The sequence below is a fragment of the Haliotis rufescens genome, unplaced genomic scaffold (assembly GCF_023055435.1).
Source record: "Haliotis rufescens isolate VD_foot unplaced genomic scaffold, xgHalRufe1.0.p SCAF_3, whole genome shotgun sequence".
Lineage (NCBI taxonomy): Eukaryota > Metazoa > Mollusca > Gastropoda > Lepetellida > Haliotidae > Haliotis > Haliotis rufescens.
Genome location: NW_025964001.1, coordinates 61,068,174 through 61,090,713, shown reverse-complemented (window position 1 = coordinate 61,090,713; position 22,540 = coordinate 61,068,174). Strand labels below are relative to the sequence as shown.

The window sequence follows — 22,540 nt, the reverse complement described above, 5'->3', positions numbered from 1 at the left end:
GACACGACCTGGGCAATGCTCTAAGGAAGACACGACCTGGGCACTGCTCTAAGGAAGACACGACCTGGGCACTGCTCTAAGGAAGACACGATCTGGGCACTGCTCTAAGGAAGACACGACCTGGGCAATGCTCTAAGGAAAACACGACCTGGGCACTGCTCTAAGGAAGACACGATCTGGGCACTGCTCTAAGGAAGACACGACCTGGGCAATGCTCTAAGGAAGACACGACCTGGGCACTGCTCTAAGGAAGACACGATCTGGGCAATGCTCTAAGGAAGACACGATCTGGGCAATGCTCTAAGGAAGACACGACCTGGGCACTGCTCTAAGGAAGACACGATCTGGGCACTGCTCTAAGGAAGACACGATCTGGGCAATGCTCTAAGGAAGACACAACGTGGGCAATGCTCTAAGGAAGACACGATCTGGGCACTGCTCTAAGGAAGACACGATCTGGGCAATGCTCTAAGGAAGACACGACCTGGGCACTGCTCTAAGGAAAACACGATCTGGGCACTGCTCTAAGGAAGACACGACCTGGGCACTGCTCTAAGGAAGACACGATCTGGGCACTGCTCTAAGGAAGACACAATCTAGGCACTGCTCTAAGGAAGACACGATCTGGGCACTGCTCTAAGGAAGACACGACCTGGGCACTGTTCTAAGGAAGACACAATGTGGGCAATGCTCTAAGGAAGACACGATCTGGGCACTGCTCTAAGGAAGACACCATCTGGGCAATGCTCTAAGGAAGACACGACCTGGGCACTGCTCTAAGGAAGACACGATCTGGGCACTGCTCTAAGGAAGACACGACCTGGGCACTGCTCTAAGGAAGACACGATCTGGGCACTGCTCTAAGGAAGACACGACCTGGGCACTGCTCTAAGGAAGACACGATCTGGGCACTGCTCTAAGGAAGACACCATCTGGGCAATGCTCTAAGGAAGACACGACCTGGGCAATGCTCTAAGGAAGACACGATCTAGGCACTGCTCTAAGGAAGACACGACCTGGGCACTGCTCTAAGGAAGACACGATCTGGGCACTGCTCTAAGGAAGACACAATCTAGGCACTGCTCTAAGGAAGACACGATCTGGGCACTGCTCTAAGGAAGACACGACCTGGGCACTGCTCTAAGGAAGACACAACGTGGGCAATGCTCTAAGGAAGACACGATCTGGGCACTGCTCTAAGGAAGACACCATCTGGGCAATGCTCTAAGGAAGACACGACCTGGGCACTGCTCTAAGGAAGACACCAACTGGGCACTGCTCTAAGGAAGACACGACCTGGGCACTGCTCTAAGGAAGACATGATCTGGGCACTGCTCTAAAGAAGACACGACCTGTGCACTGCTCTAAGGAAGACACGATCTGGGCACTGCTCTAAGGAAGACACGATCTGGGCACTGCTCTAAGGAAGACACGACCTGGGCACTGTTCTAAGGAGGGCACTGTTCTAAGGAAGACACGACCTGGGCAATGCTCTAAGGAAGACACGATCTGGGCAATGCTCTAAGGAAGACACGACCTGGGCACTGCTCTAAGGAAGACACGATCTGGGCACTGCTCTAAGGAAGACACCATCTGGGCAATGCTCTAAGGAAGACACCATCTGGGCAATGCTCTAAGGAAGACACGACCTGGGCAATGCTCTAAGGAAGACACGATCTGGGCACTGCTCTAAGGAAGACACGATCTGGGCACTGCTCTAGGGAAGACACAATCCAGGCACTGCTCTAAGGAAGACACCAACTGGGCACTGCTCTAAGGAAGACACGACCTGGGCACTGCTCTAAGGAAGACACGATCTGGGCACTGCTCTAAGGAAGACACGACCTGTGCACTGCTCTAAGGAAGACACGATCTGGGCACTGCTCTAAGGAAGACACCATCTGGGCAATGCTCTAAGGAAGACACGACCTGGGCAATGCTCTAAGGAAGACACGATCTGGGCACTGCTCTAAGGAAGACACGATCTGGGCACTGCTCTAGGGAAGACACAATCTAGGCACTGCTCTAAGGAAGACACCAACTGGGCACTGCTCTAAGGAAGACACGATCTGGGCACTGCTCTAAGGAAGACACCATCTGGGCAATGCTCTAAGGAAGACACGACCTGGGCAATGCTCTAAGGAAGACACGATCTGGGCACTGCTCTAAGGAAGACACGATCTGGGCACTGCTCTAGGGAAGACACAATCTAGGCACTGCTCTAAGGAAGACACCAACTGGGCACTGCTCTAAGGAAGACACGACCTGGGCACTGCTCTAAGGAAGACACGATCTGGGCACTGCTCTAAGGAAGACACGACCTGTGCACTGCTCTAAGGAAGACACGATCTGGGCACTGCTCTAAGGAAGACACCATCTGGGCAATGCTCTAAGGAAGACACGACCTGGGCAATGCTCTAAGGAAGACACGATCTAGGCACTGCTCTAAGGAAGACACGATCTGGGCACTGCTCTAAGGAAGACATGATCTGGGCACTGCTCTAAGGAAGACACGACCTGGGCACTGCTCTAAGGAAGACACGACCTGGGCAATGCTCTAAGGAAGACACGATCTGGGCACTGCTCTAAGGAAGACACGACCTGGGCACTGCTCTAAGGAAGACACGATCTGGGCACTGCTCTAAGGAAGACACCATCTGGGCAATGCTCTAAGGAAGACACGACCTGGGCACTGCTCTAAGGAAGACACGATCTGGGCACTGCTCTAAGGAAGACACGATCTGGGCACTGCTCTAGGGAAGACACAATCTAGGCACTGCTCTAAGGAAGACACCATCTGGGCAATGCTCTAAGGAAGACACGACCTGGGCACTGCTCTAAGGAAGACACGATCTGGGCACTGCTCTAAGGAAGACACGATCTGGGCACTGCTCTAAGGAAGACACGACCTGGGCACTGTTCTAAGGAGGGCACTGTTCTAAGGAAGACACAACCTGGGCAATGCTCTAAGGAAGACACGATCTGGGCACTGCTCTAAGGAAGACACGACCTGGGCACTGCTCTAAGGAAGACACGATCTGGGCACTGCTCTAAGGAAGACACCATCTGGGCAATGCTCTAAGGAAGACACCATCTGGGCAATGCTCTAAGGAAGACACGACCTGGGCAATGCTCTAAGGAAGACACGATCTGGGCACTGCTCTAAGGAAGACACGATCTGGGCACTGCTCTAGGGAAGACACAATCTAGGCACTGCTCTAAGGAAGACACCAACTGGGCACTGCTCTAAGGAAGACACGACCTGGGCACTGCTCTAAGGAAGACACGATCTGGGCAATGCTCTAAGGAAGACACGACCTGTGCACTGCTCTAAGGAAGACACGATCTGGGCACTGCTCTAAGGAAGACACCATCTGGGCAATGCTCTAAGGAAGACACGACCTGGGCAATGCTCTAAGGAAGACACGATCTGGGCACTGCTCTAAGGAAGACACGATCTGGGCACTGCTCTAGGGAAGACACAATCTAGGCACTGCTCTAAGGAAGACACCAACTGGGCACTGCTCTAAGGAAGACACGATCTGGGCACTGCTCTAAGGAAGACACCATCTGGGCAATGCTCTAAGGAAGACACGACCTGGGCAATGCTCTAAGGAAGACACGATCTGGGCACTGCTCTAAGGAAGACACGATCTGGGCACTGCTCTAGGGAAGACACAATCTAGGCACTGCTCTAAGGAAGACACCAACTGGGCACTGCTCTAAGGAAGACACGACCTGGGCACTGCTCTAAGGAAGACACGATCTGGGCACTGCTCTAAGGAAGACACGACCTGTGCACTGCTCTAAGGAAGACACGATCTGGGCACTGCTCTAAGGAAGACACCATCTGGGCAATGCTCTAAGGAAGACACGACCTGGGCAATGCTCTAAGGAAGACACGATCTAGGCACTGCTCTAAGGAAGACACGATCTGGGCACTGCTCTAAGGAAGACATGATCTGGGCACTGCTCTAAGGAAGACACGACCTGGGCACTGCTCTAAGGAAGACACGACCTGGGCAATGCTCTAAGGAAGACACGATCTGGGCAATGCTCTAAGGAAGACACGACCTGGGCACTGCTCTAAGGAAGACACGATCTGGGCACTGCTCTAAGGAAGACACCATCTGGGCAATGCTCTAAGGAAGACACGACCTGGGCACTGCTCTAAGGAAGACACGATCTGGGCACTGCTCTAAGGAAGACACGATCTGGGCACTGCTCTAGGGAAGACACAATCTAGGCACTGCTCTAAGGAAGACACCATCTGGGCAATGCTCTAAGGAAGACACGACCTGGGCACTGCTCTAAGGAAGACACGATCTGGGCACTGCTCTAAGGAAGACACGATCTGGGCACTGCTCTAAGGAAGACACGATTAGCAATATTCCAGCAATATCACAGCTGGGGACACCAGAAATGGGCTTCACACATTGTACCCATGTCAGGAATCAAACCCGGGTCTTCAGCATGACGTGCAAACGCTTCAACCAATAAGCTACCTGACCGCCAGAGTCATGAGGATGACCTTGACCCTTGACATGACACATAAAAATGATGATATGACATCCTTAGATATCCAAGCAGTGCATGGTTTCAAAAACAAAGAGCGCTTGAGGCAACAATTATATCCAGGTTAAACCTATACGTGGAGGAGAAGCTGCAGTTTCACCTGAGTTCTGCCACAGGAGCAAACAGCAGACACATGAGACCTGGCAGGCCTGGGATCAGTGGCATGATCGTCGTGTCCCTTGCCATCATCACTGACCCCTGGGGGTTCAGACCAACAAATGCTGCCACCATCATGCGGGCGTGGCTGTTCTGCGGCTCGTCATCTATGGCTACAGAGTTGATGCTGTCCTGGTCTATCCTAGAGCCTCTGGCACAAAACAGAAAACATGACAGCACCTTTCAATACTGACAATATTCTTAGGACGCAGCAGTGGGAATGTTTACACATAAAATTTGTGTCTTTGAGATATACAGGAGGCCAATAGAGTTACAGGTACATACATGTGTCTGTGAGAGAGGGGGTAGAGGTACATACATATATCTGTGAGAGAGGGGGTACAAGTACACACACATGTCTGTGAGCACGGGAAAGTTACATGTGTCAGTGAGAGACGGGGTACAGTTGCACGTGTCTGTGAGAGAGGGGGTACAGGTACACAAACGTGTCTGTGAGTGCGGGGGTACAAGTACACACACATGTCTGTGAGAGAGGGGGTACAGGTACACACATGTGTCTGTGAAAGAGGGGGTACAGGTACATATGTGTGTCTGTGAGAGAGGGGGGTAGAGGTACATACATGTATCTGTGAGAGAGGGTACAGGTACATACGTGTGTCTGTGAGAGAGGGGGTAGAGGTACATACATGTGTCTGTGAGAGATGGGGTACAGGTATATACGTGTGTCTGTGAGAGAGGGGGTACAGGTACATACGTGTCTGTGAGCATGGGGTACAGTTACATGTGTCTGTGAGAGAGGGGGTACAAGTACACACACATGTCTGTGAGAGAGGGGGTACAGGTACACACAGGTGATAGCTACATACCTCAGTCTGCCTACGAACGTCATGCTGTGGAAGCTCATCTCCAGAGGACTGTGAGGACCTATCAGTTTTACCTGTAATGTGAACAAACATTCAAAACACAATTTGTTACCGAAATACAGATTTATAAAGTTTTACTCATTCAGTTTGTTGATGTATTGATGTGTGACTCATCAAAAGCTGCTTACCATGCGCTGGGAACCCTTGAGGGCAGCTCTTGTTTCACGTGGCATTTCCACATTCATCCATTCTTCCTTCTGTCCTGATATCGCCCTATCTGGAGACACTGTCATACTCATGGCCTCCGAGCAGCGTTCGTCATGATTTTGCTTGAAATATTAAAAAAATAATCATGACCACAAAGTCTTACTGATTTGAGGCAAATTACTTGTATATAGGCCATCTGGTTGAAAAAGAGTTTGAAAAGTTGGGTTTATAAAATGTTTGAAAAGTTGGGTTTATAAAATGTTTGAAAAGTTGGGTTTATAAAATGTTTGAAAAGCTGGGTTAAAGTGTTTGAAAAGCTGGGTTTAAAACGTGTTTGAAAAGTTGGGTTAAAGTGTTTGAAAAGCTGGGTTAAAGTGTTTGAAAAGCTGGGTTTAAAACGTGTTTGAAAAGCTGGGTTTATAAAGTGTTTGAAAAGCTGGGTTAAAGTGTTTGAAAAGCTGGGTTTAAAACATGTTTGAAAAGTTGTGTTAAAGTGTTTCAAAGCTGGATTTAAAACATGTTTGAAAAGCTGGGTTAAAATGTTTGAAAAGCTGAGTTTAAAACGTGTTTGAAAAGTTGGATTAAAGTGTTTGAAAAGCTGGGTTTAAAACGTGTTTGAAAAGCTGGGTTTATAAAGTGTTTGAAAAGTTGAGTTAAAGTGTTTCAAAAGCTGGGTTAAAGTGTTTGAAAAGCAGGGTTTAAAATGTACATGTGTTTGAAAAGCTGGGTTTAAAATGTGTTTGAAAAGTTGGGTTTAAAACGTGTTTGAAAAGATGGGTTTATAAAGTGTTTGAAAAGATGGGTTAAAGTGTTTGAAAAGCTGGGTTTAAAACATGTTTGAAAAGTTGTGTTAAAGTGTTTCAAAGCTGGATTTAAAACATGTTTGAAAAGCTGGGTTAAAATGTTTGAAAAGCTGAGTTTAAAACGTGTTTGAAAAGTTGGATTAAAGTGTTTGAACAGCTGGGTTTAAAACGTGTTTGAAAAGCTGGGTTTATAAAGTGTTTGAAAAGTTGAGTTAAAGTGTTTCAAAAGCTGGGTTAAAGTGTTTGAAAAGCAGGGTTTAAAATGTACATGTGTTTGAAAAGCTGGGTTTAAAATGTGTTTGAAAAGTTGGGTTTATAAAGTGTTTGAAAAGCTGGGTTTATAATGTGTTTGAAAAGCTGACAACATCTCACCTTGGACAGAAATGACTCCTCAGCATTATCTGCATAGCCCTTTCTGACCACTTCTTCATTGACCACAACTTGCTGGTTGTTCAGCTTCTTCTCAATCACCTCCAGCCTCAAGGCACTCCTCTCTACTGAAAACACCTGCATCCAGGAAGTAGTACCAACCTCAGCATCAGGACACACACATCATCATCGTATTAACCTCATGCTACATCGCACACCTGGACAATACTTCAATACTTCGTCTCGGTTACTTACACTGCAGGGATTTCAATCTGGACAGTCACTATCTAGTTGGGTCACTCACAAGTGGGTGAAACTGGGTGATTTCAATCTGGACAGTCATTACCTAGTTGGGTCACTCACAAGTGGGTGAAACTGGGTGATTTCAATCTGGACAGTCACTATCTAGTTGGGTCACTCACAAGTGGGTGAAACAGGGAGATTTCAATCTGGACAGTCACTATCTAGTTGGGTCACTCACAAGTGGGTGAAACTGGGTGATTTCAATCTGGACAGTCACTATCTAGTTGGGTCACTCACAAGTGGGTGAAACAGGGAGATTTCAGTCTGGACAGTCACTATCTAGTTGGGTCACTCACAAGTGGGTGAAACAGGGTGATTTCAATCTGGACAGTCACTATCTAGTTGGGTCACTCACAAGTGGGTGAAACAGGGAGATTTCAATCTGGACAGTCACTATCTAGTTGGGCTACTCACAAGTGGGTGAAACTGGGTGATTTCAATCTGGACAGTCACTATCTAGTTGGGCTACTCACAAGTGGGTGAAACAGGGAGATTTCAATCTGGACAGTGACTATCTAGTTGGGCTACTCACAAGTGGGTGAAACTGGGTGATTTTAATCTGGACGGTCACTATCTAGTTGGGTCACTCACAAGTGGGTGAAACTGGGTGATTTCAATCTGGACAGTCACTATCTTGTTGGGCTACTCACAAGTGGGTGAAACTGTGTGATTTTAATCTTGATGGTCACTAGTTGGGTTACACACAAGTAAGTGAAAATAGGGTGATCTCGATCAGGATATTCAGTATCTATTTCATATACACACTATTGAGTTAAAACTGGGTTGATCTTGAATTAGTGAAAAATGAACAATTGTCTGTTTGTTTGTTGTTTGTCAGCAATATTCCAGCAAAGTGACGGCACAATGTAAAAAATCGAGTCTGGATCAGCATGTTCAGATGAACCAGTGATCGATGTTTTGAGCAACGATCCACAACGTTGGGGTACAATGACATGCAACCACCGAGCCTGACCACACGTTCTATCAAGTCACCTCTTATGACCAACAGAGGCTGCTGGGGGACCAATTCTAACCGGAATTCCCATGGGGCAGATCAACAGTTGACTCACAGCTGATGAGAGATTATTAATACTATGAGATGAGCTTTACCTGGGCATACAAAATCTTGTTGATGTACTCATTGGTGAACCATGCGGTAGACTCTTTGCTCCAAACTCCATCAGGACACCTCAGACTAGATGGGCGAATGTGAGCCAGGTAGCATTCAAATGCCTAGAGACACCAAACATGAAATCATATAGTAGGAACAACTACAACTGAAAAAACACGAAATAACACCCAGGCTCCAGGTTCATAGTGTGCGAAATGTTACAAATGCTTTCCATTATAAACAACTAAGGTGGCATGGGTGGCCTAGTTAGCTGAGGCACGTCAATTCGCTGTGCAGAGTTGTTTCCCTTGGGAACACCAGGAACCTATGATCATGGGTTCGAATCCAGGTTCGCCAATTGTGTTTGTAGGGTTATCAGCACCATATCCTGCTCATGGGTTTCACCAAAGTGGTAAATGTCTGAGACATACATCCCATCGGGCTTTCCTGTCACATTAAGCTGAAACACCATGAGAAACTGGAATCAGTGTCTGAATCTCAGCAGAGTAAACTGAGAGCCTTAAGGGTCAGCACATTTCAAAAACTGTAGGCCCTGTGGAAAAAAACTGTAGGCCCAGTGGAAAAACTGTAGGCTCAAACATTTTAGCTGAAGCAGGGAGACATACTCTTGCATTATAAATTGCAAACCACAACCAGTCAACCAGAAACATTTACAGTTATCAAACCGAGTTCCCAGGGACTCGGTGGTGATAGATGAAGCCTACATTTATCAGGAAATTATCAACTTGTAAAATATCTTTGCTACTACACGTCATTTGAAAGGTCTAATCCTACTGTTTATAAATATGAAGGTTACAATTGGCCCAAACATCATTTTCAAGGGTTATTTTTTAAATAAAGAATTTCATTGTTTTGTTTTTTTGGTAAGGTCTTGTAAACCAAAGAAAGAAAGATACATGGCCACAGGTGTGCAGGGCTTCAGGAGAACACACCTGGAAGGGGATCTGCAGCAGCTGGGGAGGCAAAGCTCGAATGTGATCTCGTGACACCATCTCCATGTTGCCATAGTCAACAAAGAACACCTGTCAACAAAGAACAAGATCAACATGTGTTTCACATTAGAGCCACAAATACACTCACATTACAATTAGCCGGTGAAAGTAGTCAAAGACCAAAATGTGCGGAGGAAGAGAGTATGTTGGCAACCAGTCCATGATGCATGGTGATCCTCCAGGACCACCCTGTTCCATGCTTTGATTGCAGATGTGCCAACCAAACAGTTCTCTGTTCAGGTCTGGCAATCATGTCCTGTTTCCACTATAAGAAAGTTTAAGACATTCCTTTTGGATCGGCACTGCCACTTCAGTACCCCAAGGTCACATCCCAGCACAGGCCTCAAAGTTGCGACTAAAACAGTGGCCAATGCGACCTAAATTTCAATTTGTCTACTGTCTAAAATTCTGAGGTAGCCAAATGACTACCTTCAAAAATATCTTGTGGTGACTAAATTCTATTGCTACACATATGTAGACACAAAAATAAATGTGTCTGCTACTGATTGTACTTGCAAATAATTCCTCCTAAAGTCAACAATGAATATTAATGTTAATGTGATTAGTAGTTTATTTTAGTTGATAGTTTATTGGATAAGCAAGGATATACCTACACAATCTAGTAACATAAATTGCATCATTGTTTGAGTCACAAATAACAAAACTCAAGTACAGCATGTACAGTTTCCACTAATATACAATTCCAAGACTAGTGCTATGACTTGTACATATAATAGTTATTTGATAAAAGATCATTTCAAATGCTTTTGGCTACCTACACTATTGGCTTGACTTCTTGATTGTACCACTGGCTACCTGGAAAAAAATACTTGTAGCAATATGGCTACTTGGTAAAAAATTAAACTTTGAGGCCTGCAGCACACATTCCTTATGATTCAGTGAGTGAGCATAAAGCAGGGGCTTCCACACACTACAGTGCTGCAAGGTGCTCACTGCTATCTGTGTGGTGCTTCTGACAGAATAGTTCGTACCTGCACCACGTTTCCTCTGATCTCCACAATCTTGCACATAGAGCAAGGGCTTCCACACACTACAGTGCTGCAAGGTGCTCACTGGCCATCTGTGTGGTGCAACTGACAGAATAGTTCGTACCTGCACCACGTTTCCTCTGATCTCCACAATCTTGCACATAGAGCAAGGGCTTCCACACACTACAGTGCTGCAAGGTGCTCACTGGCCATCTGTGTGGTGCTTCTGACAGGACAGTTCGTACCTGCACCACGTTTCCTCTGATCTCCACAATCTTGCACATAGAGCAAGGGCTTCCACACACTACAGTGCTGCAAGGTGCTCACTGGCCATCTGTGTGGTGCAACTGACAGAATAGTTCGTACCTGCACCACGTTTCCTCTGATCTCCACAATCTTGCACATAGAGCAAGGGCTTCCACACACTACAGTGCTGCAAGGTGCTCACTGCTATCTGTGTGGTGCTTCTGACAGAATAGTTCGTACCTGCACCACGTTTCCTCTGATCTCAACAATCTTGCACATAGAGCAAGGGCTTCCACACACTACAGTGCTGCAAGGTGCTCACTGGCCATCTGTGTGGTGCAACTGACAGAATAGTTCGTACCTGCACCACGTTTCCTCTGATCTCCACAATCTTGCACATAGAGCAAGGGCTTCCACACACTACAGTGCTGCAAGGTGCTCACTGGCCATCTGTGTGGTGCAACTGACAGAATAGTTCGTACCTGCACCACGTTTCCTCGAATCTCAACAATCTTGCACATAGAGCAAGGGTTTCCACACACTACAGTGCTGCAAGGTGCTCTCTGGCCATCTGTGTGGTGCTTCTGACAGAACAGTTCGTACCTGCACCACGTTTCCTCTGATCTCCACAATCTTGCACATAGAGCAAGGGCTTCCACACACTACAGTGCTGCAAGGTGCTCACTGGCCATCTGTGTGGTGCAACTGACAGAATAGTTCGTACCTGCACCACGTTTCCTCGGATCTCCACAATCTTGCACATAGAGCAAGGGCTTCCACACACTACAGTGCTGCAAGGTGCTCTCTGGCCATCTGTGTGGTGCAACTGACAGAATAGTTCATACCTGCACCATGTTTCCTCTGATCTCAACAATCTTGCACATAGAGCAAGGGCTTCCACACACTACAGTGCTGCAAGGTGCTCACTAGCCATCTGTGTGGTGCTTCTGACAGAATAGTTCGTACCTGCACCACGTTTCCTCTGATCTCCACAATCTTGCACATAGAGCAAGGGCTTCCACACACTACAGTGCTGCAAGGTGCTCACTGGCCATCTGTGTGGTGCTTCTGACAGAATACTTCGTACCTGCACCATGTTTCCTCTGATCTCCACAATCTTGCACATAGAGCAAGGGCTTCCACACACTACAGTGCTGCAAGGTGCTCACTGGCCATCTGTGTGGTGCTTCTGACAGAATAGTTCGTACCTGCACCACGTTTCCTCTGATCTCCACAATCTTGCACATAGAGCAAGGGCTTCCACACACTACAGTGCTGCAAGGTGCTCACTGGCCATCTGTGTGGTGCTTCTGACAGAACAGTTCGTACCTGCACCACGTTTCCTCGGATCTCCACAATCTTGCACATAGAGCAAGGGCTTCCACACACTACAGTGCTGCAAGGTGCTCACTGGCCATCTGTGTGGTGCTTCTGACAGAATAGTTCGTACCTGCACCACGTTTCCTCTGATCTCCACAATCTTGCACATAGAGCAAGGGCTTCCACACACTACAGTGCTGAAAGGTGCTCACTGGCCATCTGTGTGGTGCAACTGACAGAATACTTCGTACCTGCACCATGTTTCCTGGAATCTCCACAATCTTGCACATAGAGCAAGGGCTTCCACACACTACAGTGCTGCAAGGTGCTCACTGGCCATCTGTGTGGTGCTTCTGACAGAATAGTTCATACCTGCACCATGTTTCCTCGAATCTCCACAATCTTGCCCCTGTAGAAGGCGACGGACTCGTCCTGGTAGATGGCAGCACAGTAACTCCCAGGCGCCAGGAACCCGGTCACCTGCAGAAAACACATCCAACGTGTACAGGAGGACCTCATGAAGCAGCTCACACCCAGAAAGTCTGGAGACTTTCTACAAAAACCTCCGGAAGCATCACATTACATTAACACTACTGATTTTTCTCATCACTAAAAAGAACGTAGGAAATTCAACAAAACAGCAACATTTGAGTAAACTAGTTTCAAAGATTATTATTAGAACTATAACATTTATCGATACAATTTTACTTCATGTTCATTGTTCACAGTGGATATTTACATCATAAACATATTACCAGTTATTTGTTTGTTGTTTAACTGCTGCACTCAGCCATATTCCAGCTATACGACGGCGGTCTGTAAATAATCAAGTCTGGACTAAACACCCCAGTGACTGACATCATGAGCATCAATCCACGCAATTGGGATACAATGACATGCATCAACCAAGTCAGCAAGCCTGACCACTCAATCCCCATAGTCAGCTCTTACAACAAGCATAGTCGCCTTTTACGTCAAGAATGGGTTGCTGAAGGCCTATTCTACCCCGGGTGTTCACGGGTCGACTTGTAAAGAAAAGATGTATACAATACTGTACCTGCATCAAGGCAGTGGAGCTGTTGAGCTGGTCCTGCACGTGTTTCAGCTGACTGATAGCCATGTCCGAGTAGTACTGCGCCCAGAAGTGGCCAAACTCCACCACCTGCTCAACAACGCCAACAAGGAGGATACATAGGATATTACAGGATGATAGTACCTGGTATTGTTTGTTGCTTGATGCCGCTCTCAGCAATATTCCAGCTATATGACGGTCCATCTTCCTGAGGCAAGGGAGTTAACTGACTTTAAATGTCCAGTTTCCACCTTTGCCGAACTTGGCTGGAATTTCTGGACTCGATCTTAGCACCAACAGTGGCTATTACGAGTTATGTTCCTTCTATGCACCCCTTACTGACCAATCAGATTCCATCTCTCATAGCACTTGCATTGCTTCAAACAAAATGGGACCGCCTCCGTGATCTATTGGTAGAACGTCCGCCTGGAGAGCGGAAGGTCCGGGGTTCAATCCCTTGCCACATCATACCAAAAGACGTTAAAAGATGGCACTTGTTGTTGCCCTGCCTAGCACTCGGCATGAGGGGGATAAAACAAGGACCATTCGTCAGAGTTAGTATACTGTGTCTGAGTGAGGTATCTGTAATAAACTGCCACCATGGTATCTCAGTGGGCAAGCGCATAACACTGGCATTATTCTAGGTTAGTAACAATCCACCAACCAACACACCCACCCCCACAAATACAAGCAGCCACACACACACATACATACATGCATGCATTATATGTGTAATAATCTTGGACGCGACGTTAAACCCCATTTCACCTGATGTAGGTGTACAGGTGAGGTGAAATGGGGTTTAACGTCGCGTCCAAGATTACTGCACTTATATAGCGACGTGCATGCACGTGTATGTGTGTGTGTGTGGCTGCTTGTACTAGTCCGGACCGATGCCGATTTATAGTGCTAGCACACTGAGATACCATCCCGCAGTATAACATGAATACCCCACTCAGTATACTGACTCCGAGCTGACCAGACCTTGTTTTAGCCCCTTAATGCCGAGCGCCAGACAGGGTAACAACAAGTACCATCTTTTAACGTCTTTTGGTATGACGCGGCCGGAGATCGAACCCCGGACCTTCCGCTCTCCGGGCGGACGCTCTACCATTAGACCACGGAGGCGGTCCAGGTGTCCAGGTGTACAGGTGTGGAGACTTACGGCAGTGACCATGATTAGGACTCCGGACACGGAGGGTCTGGGGGGTTCTACAACTTGCCCAAGGCTTTCTTGTGAGGACCCCTTCAGTCTAAAACAGCATCAGGGCTGGCAGGTAATACGTAGTCATTTGCAAAAATTACACATTTTCACTAGAAAAACCTACAACTTTATGGAAAACTTCTTCTGGTGTATTGCACTCCAGCTTGATAATGGTGAAAGAATCTACATCGAAAGTCGCTTTATGCAATAAAACAGAAGTTCTAGAACTTCTCGATTGGCAATCAAACATATTTTAGCAACCCGACTAGCTTGGTAAGTTGGAGAAATACTGTGTACCAGTAGTTTGATACGTTTACAATTCATTTGGCTCATTAGGGAGAAACTAAATTTCTATAAGCGAGCATCCATTTGACTTCTATGGAGGAGTGGGAACTTTTGCCTGGGTGAAGGTTGAATAATTTTTCACTACTTCGCATCGTATTTCTCAACAAACGAGGCAGGGGTTAAAGGCGTAAATTTAATTGATGATTAACAGCTACTTTCTGTTGGACCTTTTTATTTCTAAAATCAAGCAACGATTTCAAAGTATTTTCATTTTTTTCTTATTGTTGCTTTTGACTACTGTCAGTGGAAACTGTAAACCCAAATATGAGTGAGTGAGTGAGTAAGTGAGTGAGTGAGTGAGTGAGTGAGCGATTGAGCGAGTGCGCGAGCATGGTTTTACGCGGCTTTCAGCAATATTCCAGCAATATCATGGCAGTGGACACCAGAAACGGGCTTCACACGTTGTACCCAAGTGGGGAATCGAACTTGGTCTTCAGCGTGACGAGTGAACACTTTAACCACTAGGTTACCCCAAAACACACAGACACACACCCAAACATAAGAAAACTGTCACCTTGAAATGAGAGTAGCCAGCAGTAACTGACCCAGGGTTGCCTCACCTGTTGGTACGGAGCTGTCCCTGGGAAGCCACTATGTCTTGGGCTTTGTGCAGGTTGCTGGCTATGATGTTAGCATCTTCCCTTGTGTACATCTCCACCTCGATGGGGATCCGCAACAACCTGTACACACCAAACACATCACAGTTACAACTTTACACAGTGTTAACCATCAGCTACAACTTTACACAGTGTGAAACATTAGCTACAACTTGAATACAATGTACACAATCAGCTACAATTTGAATACAATGTACACAATCAGCTACAATTTGAATACAATGTACACAATCAGCTACAACTTTACACAGTGTGAACCATCAGCTACAACTTGAATACAATGTACACAATCAGCTACAACTTGAATACAATGTACACAATCAGCTACAACTTGAATACAATGTACACAATCTGCTACAACTTGAATACAATGTACAAAATCAGCTACAACTTGAATACAATGTACACAATCAGCTACAACTTGAATACAATGTACACCATCAGCTACAACTTGAATACAATGTACACAATCTGCTACGAATTTTTACAATGTCACATTAAAACATGTCGGTAAGATAAATTCATTGTAGCAGGATCATTCGGGGTACATAGGGTTTAATGCATCCCTCGTTTTATACCACTTGCCTCCGGCCTCCGGCTCGTGGGATAAACCCTAACGCGGGACACATAAAACGCCATGTACCCCGAGTGATCCCTCTACAACTTATAGCGTCAGGCGTTGCCAAAGGATGCGACTCTGCATGATGAATTGTGGCACCTTAAACGATTGGTCACCAGTGCTCCAGAGTGGATGGAGCGAGTGAGTGAGTTGGGTTTAACACCGCTGTTAACATTATTCCAGTTATATCACGGCTTGTCAGCTTAATGTGGGAGGAAAGCCCGAAGTGATGCAGGTCTCAGACATTTACCACTTCGGTGAAACCTACGAGCATGGGTATGGTGCTGACAAACCTAGAAACATAATCGGGGCGAACCCGGATTCGAACCCACAATCAAGGGACGCAACTCTGCACAGCGAATCGCGGTGCCTTAGACGACTGGGCCACCCATGCCCCCGTAGTGGATGGAAGCTAAAACAGGGGTGACAGTTACCTGAGCTTGATGGCCATGTAAATACCCTTGTGTACTCGAGACTCACACAGAGTGTTGCCCTTCCATGGGAACTGGATGAAAGCCCTGCATAAACATGAGACAGGCATGAATTACAACATACAGACACTCCTCAACATGATCTTCATTCCGTGATGAATGGCGCATCTTCTACACGGCATGTGGTGGTGGTGTGAATTTACTGCAGGAACCACCTCCTGACGCTCGAAGTAAATGTGTTGTACAGCTTTGGAAAAAGCACCTGCCTGTTTCATTTTAACATTTTGTAATTGGTTGTGGTTGAATTGTTTATGCCAAGAACTCACAATCATGGTCAGCTAGAACTTACTCAAATTTCTCTGTGAATGTTTGTTTTGTGTGATTATTTCATGTTGTTTACTGCCGCACTCTGTAATATTCCAGATATACGACATCAGTCCGTAAATAATCAAGTCTGGGCCAGACAATCCAATGACCATAGATTCGCGCAATTTGGATATGATGACATGCATCAACTAAGTCAGTGAGCCTTGCCACCCGATACCGTTAGTGCCTCTTACGACAGGCATAGTTGCCTTTTATGGCTAGCATCTGTTCCTGAAGACTTTTTCTACCCTAGATCTTCACGGGTCCACTGTTTCAACTTACTTTGTTTCCTCAAAATTGATGATGGGAGGCGGGTCCCGGCTGCACTCACTGAAGATGCATTGTAGCTTCTCCTTGTACAGCATGCCCTGATTGGCTGGCAGTCCCTTGAGCTGAACACAGAGAACTCAAAGGTCATAGTGTTCAGTGCCGATTACATGTAGAGCTATCCTAATAACAAGTCTCAGTTAAATAACCTTGACCTTCCATCTCAGCCATGAACTCTAATGCATACAAAGTTTCATCAAATTCTAATAAGAACTGCTCAAGAAATTGTGAATACAAATGTTTTGGGACGTCTGCTTCAGATGCAGTGACCTTTACCTTCAAAATCATACGATCAAGAGGATTACTTTGTGATGTTACAAATATGTGTACCATGCTGACAATACTTCCTGCAAATCATTCCATTAGTGTCTGACCTTCAAAGTGACCTTGACATTTGAAACGTTCATGTCAGTTCACTGCAAGCAAGGGGAGCCCTAGAGGTGATTCACTCATTGAGATATATCATGTGGGCTGTATATCATACAAACTGCACATGATTGGAATGTTAGGAAATACTGTAAGGCAACACCACTTAAGCTCTCGCCAAGCCACATGATTGGCCAATCAGAATGCGATACAGAATCCAACAAATTGTTCGACAACTTTAAACCTGTCTGAATTTTATCTAAGTGACAGATGTTTTAAACATATATTTGACAATGGCACTCAGAAACATCAGTATCACCGGAAATGTAACATGATTCATTATAAGAAGTATACATACTGTAAATCTTGAAATTAACGCGAGCATGAATTAAATGCGAAAAATGCGAGGGGTCTTTGCTCGCATTTTTAAACATCGCATTTATATCAACAATAAGACATTTTGGATAGCAAAAATACCAACTTAGACATACGCTGATGTATTCCACACCACTGTTTATTGAGCAGCACTTGTATATAAAGTATATAAACAATGTCATTCAAACACTAATTACGTCTTGTGAATTGTCACTGCTGGGGTCAAGACAAAAGTTCTACTCACTTATATCATCACTGATTACACCTGCAAGTCCAGGCAGACGCCACACTTTGTTCTTTGCGACTGCGTCAAAGGCCGACCCGAGCCAGCGCGCATGTATTGCTTTTGCAGAAGTACTCTACTCAGCGCTAAAAAGCGGTGCTATTTAGTGTGTGATTGGATTAATGTAAGGTTGGATTAAGGTGAGGATTCTAAACCTGACTGAGGACATTTTCTTTAGATAGAAATCCACTGATGCTTGAGAGGAGGGGGTGTCGCATTCATATTGAGTCGCATTTTTTACTAGGGTCCAGTGGTCGCATTCATTTGGAGACGCATTAATTTCACGATTTACAATATTTTTTCAAAAATACCATATATGTTGATGACTAATTTGTCCATATTGTTGGAGGTGAGGTTAACTCTGCACTGGCGATAGATAGACAGAGGGACAGACAGACGGATGGACAGATGGACGGATTGACAGACAGACAGACAGACAGACAGAGACAGACACAGTAGGATTCTGCAATAGACCAAAGGCTACTGCAACAAGTCAGACTTGCAATTCAAGTGACACATCTGCAACAAATGAGTTCTGAAAATGATTACTCACTGCAACAGTGTTCATGGGATCATGGTTGGACAGAACTCGGATAGCATCCCCCTCGTCTACCTCGCCACGCAGGAAGTAGTTAGGATAGAAGGCTCCACACAGCACCAGCTGAAACACACAGACACGTCCAGCAACCCCGTCCCTCCAGGACCCACTTGCACAAAGCGATCTTAGAACTAAGATGATCGTAACTCCCATTCTTTAACATAGGCTTAAGATAGTCTTAGTGCTAAGATCACTTTGAGCAAGTGGGCCCAGGACTAGAATCAAATAGCAACATATTTATACACCGTAGCAGTGTTCCGTGTTCCGGTAATGTTTTACTGGTAAAATTGGGCTTGGACTGGTAATTCATGTGACCGCCACTCCCCGTAGAATGGCAAATAAAGTACCTTATAAATCTTTGTTGTTGAACATAACATAGGCAATATTCATGTAAGTATATTTTTCGATCGAAGTCAGCTTGTCTGTTACCATCAGGGTTTACCCTTGTCTATTTTTGGTGCAATGAAATAACATTCACTTTGCTTCAAGGTTAAATATATATTTGTAGCGACTTAGTCTCGAAATATTTTTTTTTTAAATACAGAGTGAAAATTGCGACTGAACTTTGTGTGAATGACATGTAGATCTAACTAAGTTACGTCAGAGATGACATCATTGCCATTGCAGTGAACATGGAGTTGAAAGAATTAAAACCAGGTAATTTCACATGTGTTTGTATTTGTTGAAAGTTGGAACTGACAAAAATGAGTGTCAGTTTTAGATACAGGAACACTGCATTGGTTAGCAAAGCTTTACCTTGAGAAGCAGCCTCTCCTTGGATGAGTTGTAGTCTCCCTTAAAGAATGGCGGTCTGCTGGCCTTCTGGATGTTGAACCTCTCCAGCCGCTGCTCAAGCTCCCGGATCAACTCGGATGTCTGCAGACAACACACACTGATTACTGGCTGACACACTGGCTGGCTCTAGGTGTCGAGTATGACACACTGAGTGGCTCCAGGTGTCGAGTATGACACACTGGCTGGTTCAGGTGTCAAGTATGACACACTGGCTGGCTCCAGGTGTTGAGTACGACAACCAGGAAAGTTCACCAATTACTGACTGTATCTGACCACCATATCAGATCACTGATTACTGACTGCATCTAACAACCAGGTAAGATCACCAATTACTGACTGTATCTGACCACCATATCAGATCACTGATTACTGACTGCATCTAACAACCAGGTAAGATCACCTATTACTGACTGTATCTGACAACCAGGTAAGTTCATCAATAACTGACTGCATCTGACAACCAGGTAAGATCACCAATTACTGACTGCATCTGACAACCAGGTCAGATCACTGATTACTGACTGCATCTGACAACCAGGTCAGATCACTGATTACTGACTGCATCTAACAACCAGGTCAGATCACTGATTACTGACTGCATCTGACAACCAGGTAAGTTCACCAATTACTGACTGTATCTGACAACCAGGTCAGATCACCAATTACTGACTGCATCTGACAACCAGGTAAGATCACTGATTACTGACTGCATCTGACAACCAGGTAAGTTCACCAATTATTGACTGTATCTGACAACCAGGTCAGATCACCAATTTCTGACTGCATCTGACAACCAGGTCAGATCACCAATTACTGACTGCATCTGACAACCAGGTCAGATCACTGATTACTGACTGCATCTGACAACCAGGTCAGATCACTGATTACTGACTGCATCTAACAACCAGGTCAGATCACTGATTACTGACTGCATCTGACAACCAGGTAAGATTACTAATTACTGACTGCATCTGACAACCAGGTCAGATCACCAATTACTGACTGCATCTGACAACCAGGTCAGATCACTGATTACTGACTGCATCTGACAACCAGGTCAGATCACTGATTACTGACTGCATCTGACAACCAGGTCAGATCACCAATTACTGACTGCATCTGACAACCAGGTAAGTTCACCAATTACTGACTGCATCTGACAACCAGGTAAGATCACTGATTACTGACTGCATCTGACAACCAGGTAAGTTCACCAATTATTGACTGTATCTGACAACCAGGTCAGATCACCAATTTCTGACTGCATCTGACAACCAGGTAAGATCACTGATTACTGACTGCATCTGACAACCAGGTAAGATCACCAATTACTGACTGCATCTGACAACCAGGTAAGATCACCAATTACTGACTGCATCTGACAACCAGGTCAGATCACCAATTACTGACTGCATCTGACAACCAGGTAAGTTCACCAATTACTGACTGTATCTGACAACCAGGTAAGTTCACCAATTACTGACTGTATCTGACAACCAGGTAAGATCACTGATTACTGACTGTATCTGACAACCAGGTAAGATCACCAATTACTGACTGCATCTGACAACAAGGTAAGTTCACCAATTACTGACTGCATCTGACAACCAGGTAAGATCACTGATTACTGACTGCATCTGACAACCAGGTAAGTTCACCAATTACTGACTGTATCTGACAACCAGGTAAGATCACTGATTACTGACTGCATCTGACAACCAGGTAAGATCACCAATTACTGACTGCATCTGACAACCAGGTCAGATTACTAATTACTGACTGCATCTGACAACCAGGTCAGATCACCAATTACTGACTGCATCTGACAACCAGGTAAGGTCACCAATTACTGACTGTATCTGACAACCAGGTAAGATCACTGATTACTGACTGTATCTGACAACCAGGTAAGATCACTGATTACTGACTGCATCTGACAACAAGGTAAGTTCACCATTTACTGACTGCATCTGACAACCAGGTCAGATCACTGATTACTGATTGCATCTGACAACCAGGTAAGTTCACCAATTACTGACTGCATCTGACAACCAGGTAAGATCACTGATTACTGACTGCATCTGACAACCAGGTAAGTTCACCAATTACTGACTGTATCTGACAACCAGGTCAGATCACCAATTACTGACTGCATCTGACAACCAGGTAAGATCACTGATTACTGACTGTATCTGACAACCAGGTAAGTTCACTGATTACTGACTGTATCTGACAACCAGGTAAGATCACTGATTACTGACTGTATCTGACAACCACGTAAGATCACTGATTACTGACCGCATCTGACAACAAGGTAAGTTCACCAATTACTGACTGCATCTGACAACCAGGTCAGATCACTGATTACTGACTGCATCTGACAACCAGGTAAGTTCACCAATTACTGACTGCATCTGACAACCAGGTAAGATCACTGATTACTGACTGCATCTGACAACCAGGTAAGTTCACCAATTACTGACTGTATCTGACAACCAGGTCAGATCACCAATTACTGACTGCATCTGACAACCAGGTCAGATCACTGATTACTGACTGCATCTGACAACCAGGTCAGATCACTGATTACTGACTGCATCTGACAACCAGGTAAGTTCACCAATTACTGACTGTATCTGACAACCAGGTCAGATCACCAATTACTGACTGCATCTGACAACCAGGTCAGATCACTGATTACTGACTGCATCTGACAACCAGGTCAGATCACTGATTACTGACTGCATCTAACAACCAGGTCAGATCACTGATTACTGACTGCATCTGACAACCAGGTAAGATTACTAATTACTGACTGCATCTGACAACCAGGTCAGATCACCAATTACTGACTGCATCTGACAACCAGGTCAGATCACTGATTACTGACTGCATCTGACAACCAGGTAAGTTCACCAATTACTGACTGCATCTGACAACCAGGTAAGATCACTGATTACTGACTGCATCTGACAACCAGGTAAGTTCACCAATTACTGACTGCATCTGACAACCAGGTAAGATTACTAATTACTGACTGCATCTGACAACCAGGTCAGATCACCAATTACTGACTGCATCTGACAACCAGGTCAGATCACTGATTACTGACTGCATCTGACAACCAGGTAAGTTCACCAATTACTGACTGCATCTGACAACCAGGTAAGATCACTGATTACTGACTGCATCTGACAACCAGGTAAGTTCACCAATTACTGACTGT

At 45.4% G+C, this 22,540-nt stretch overlaps 1 protein-coding gene across 1 annotated transcript in view; it reads right to left on the bottom strand.

Moving 5' to 3' along the window:
* The window catches only part of LOC124132330 (ATP-dependent RNA helicase TDRD9-like), a 107,648-nt gene that overhangs the window by 10,616 nt on the left and 74,492 nt on the right, over nucleotides 1-22,540 (bottom strand). The window contains exons 20-33 of the mRNA XM_048403221.1: nucleotides 19,276-19,395; nucleotides 18,475-18,582; nucleotides 16,853-16,962; nucleotides 16,208-16,291; nucleotides 15,098-15,217; nucleotides 14,154-14,241; nucleotides 12,974-13,078; nucleotides 12,289-12,396; nucleotides 9,302-9,391; nucleotides 8,348-8,470; nucleotides 6,938-7,072; nucleotides 5,744-5,884; nucleotides 5,559-5,629; nucleotides 4,676-4,882 (exon numbers count right to left, since the gene is read on the bottom strand). Coding sequence (XP_048259178.1) covers nucleotides 4,676-4,882; nucleotides 5,559-5,629; nucleotides 5,744-5,884; nucleotides 6,938-7,072; nucleotides 8,348-8,470; nucleotides 9,302-9,391; nucleotides 12,289-12,396; nucleotides 12,974-13,078; nucleotides 14,154-14,241; nucleotides 15,098-15,217; nucleotides 16,208-16,291; nucleotides 16,853-16,962; nucleotides 18,475-18,582; nucleotides 19,276-19,395 — 1,610 coding nt within the window. The remainder of the gene's footprint in view (nucleotides 1-4,675; nucleotides 4,883-5,558; nucleotides 5,630-5,743; nucleotides 5,885-6,937; nucleotides 7,073-8,347; nucleotides 8,471-9,301; nucleotides 9,392-12,288; nucleotides 12,397-12,973; nucleotides 13,079-14,153; nucleotides 14,242-15,097; nucleotides 15,218-16,207; nucleotides 16,292-16,852; nucleotides 16,963-18,474; nucleotides 18,583-19,275; nucleotides 19,396-22,540) is intronic.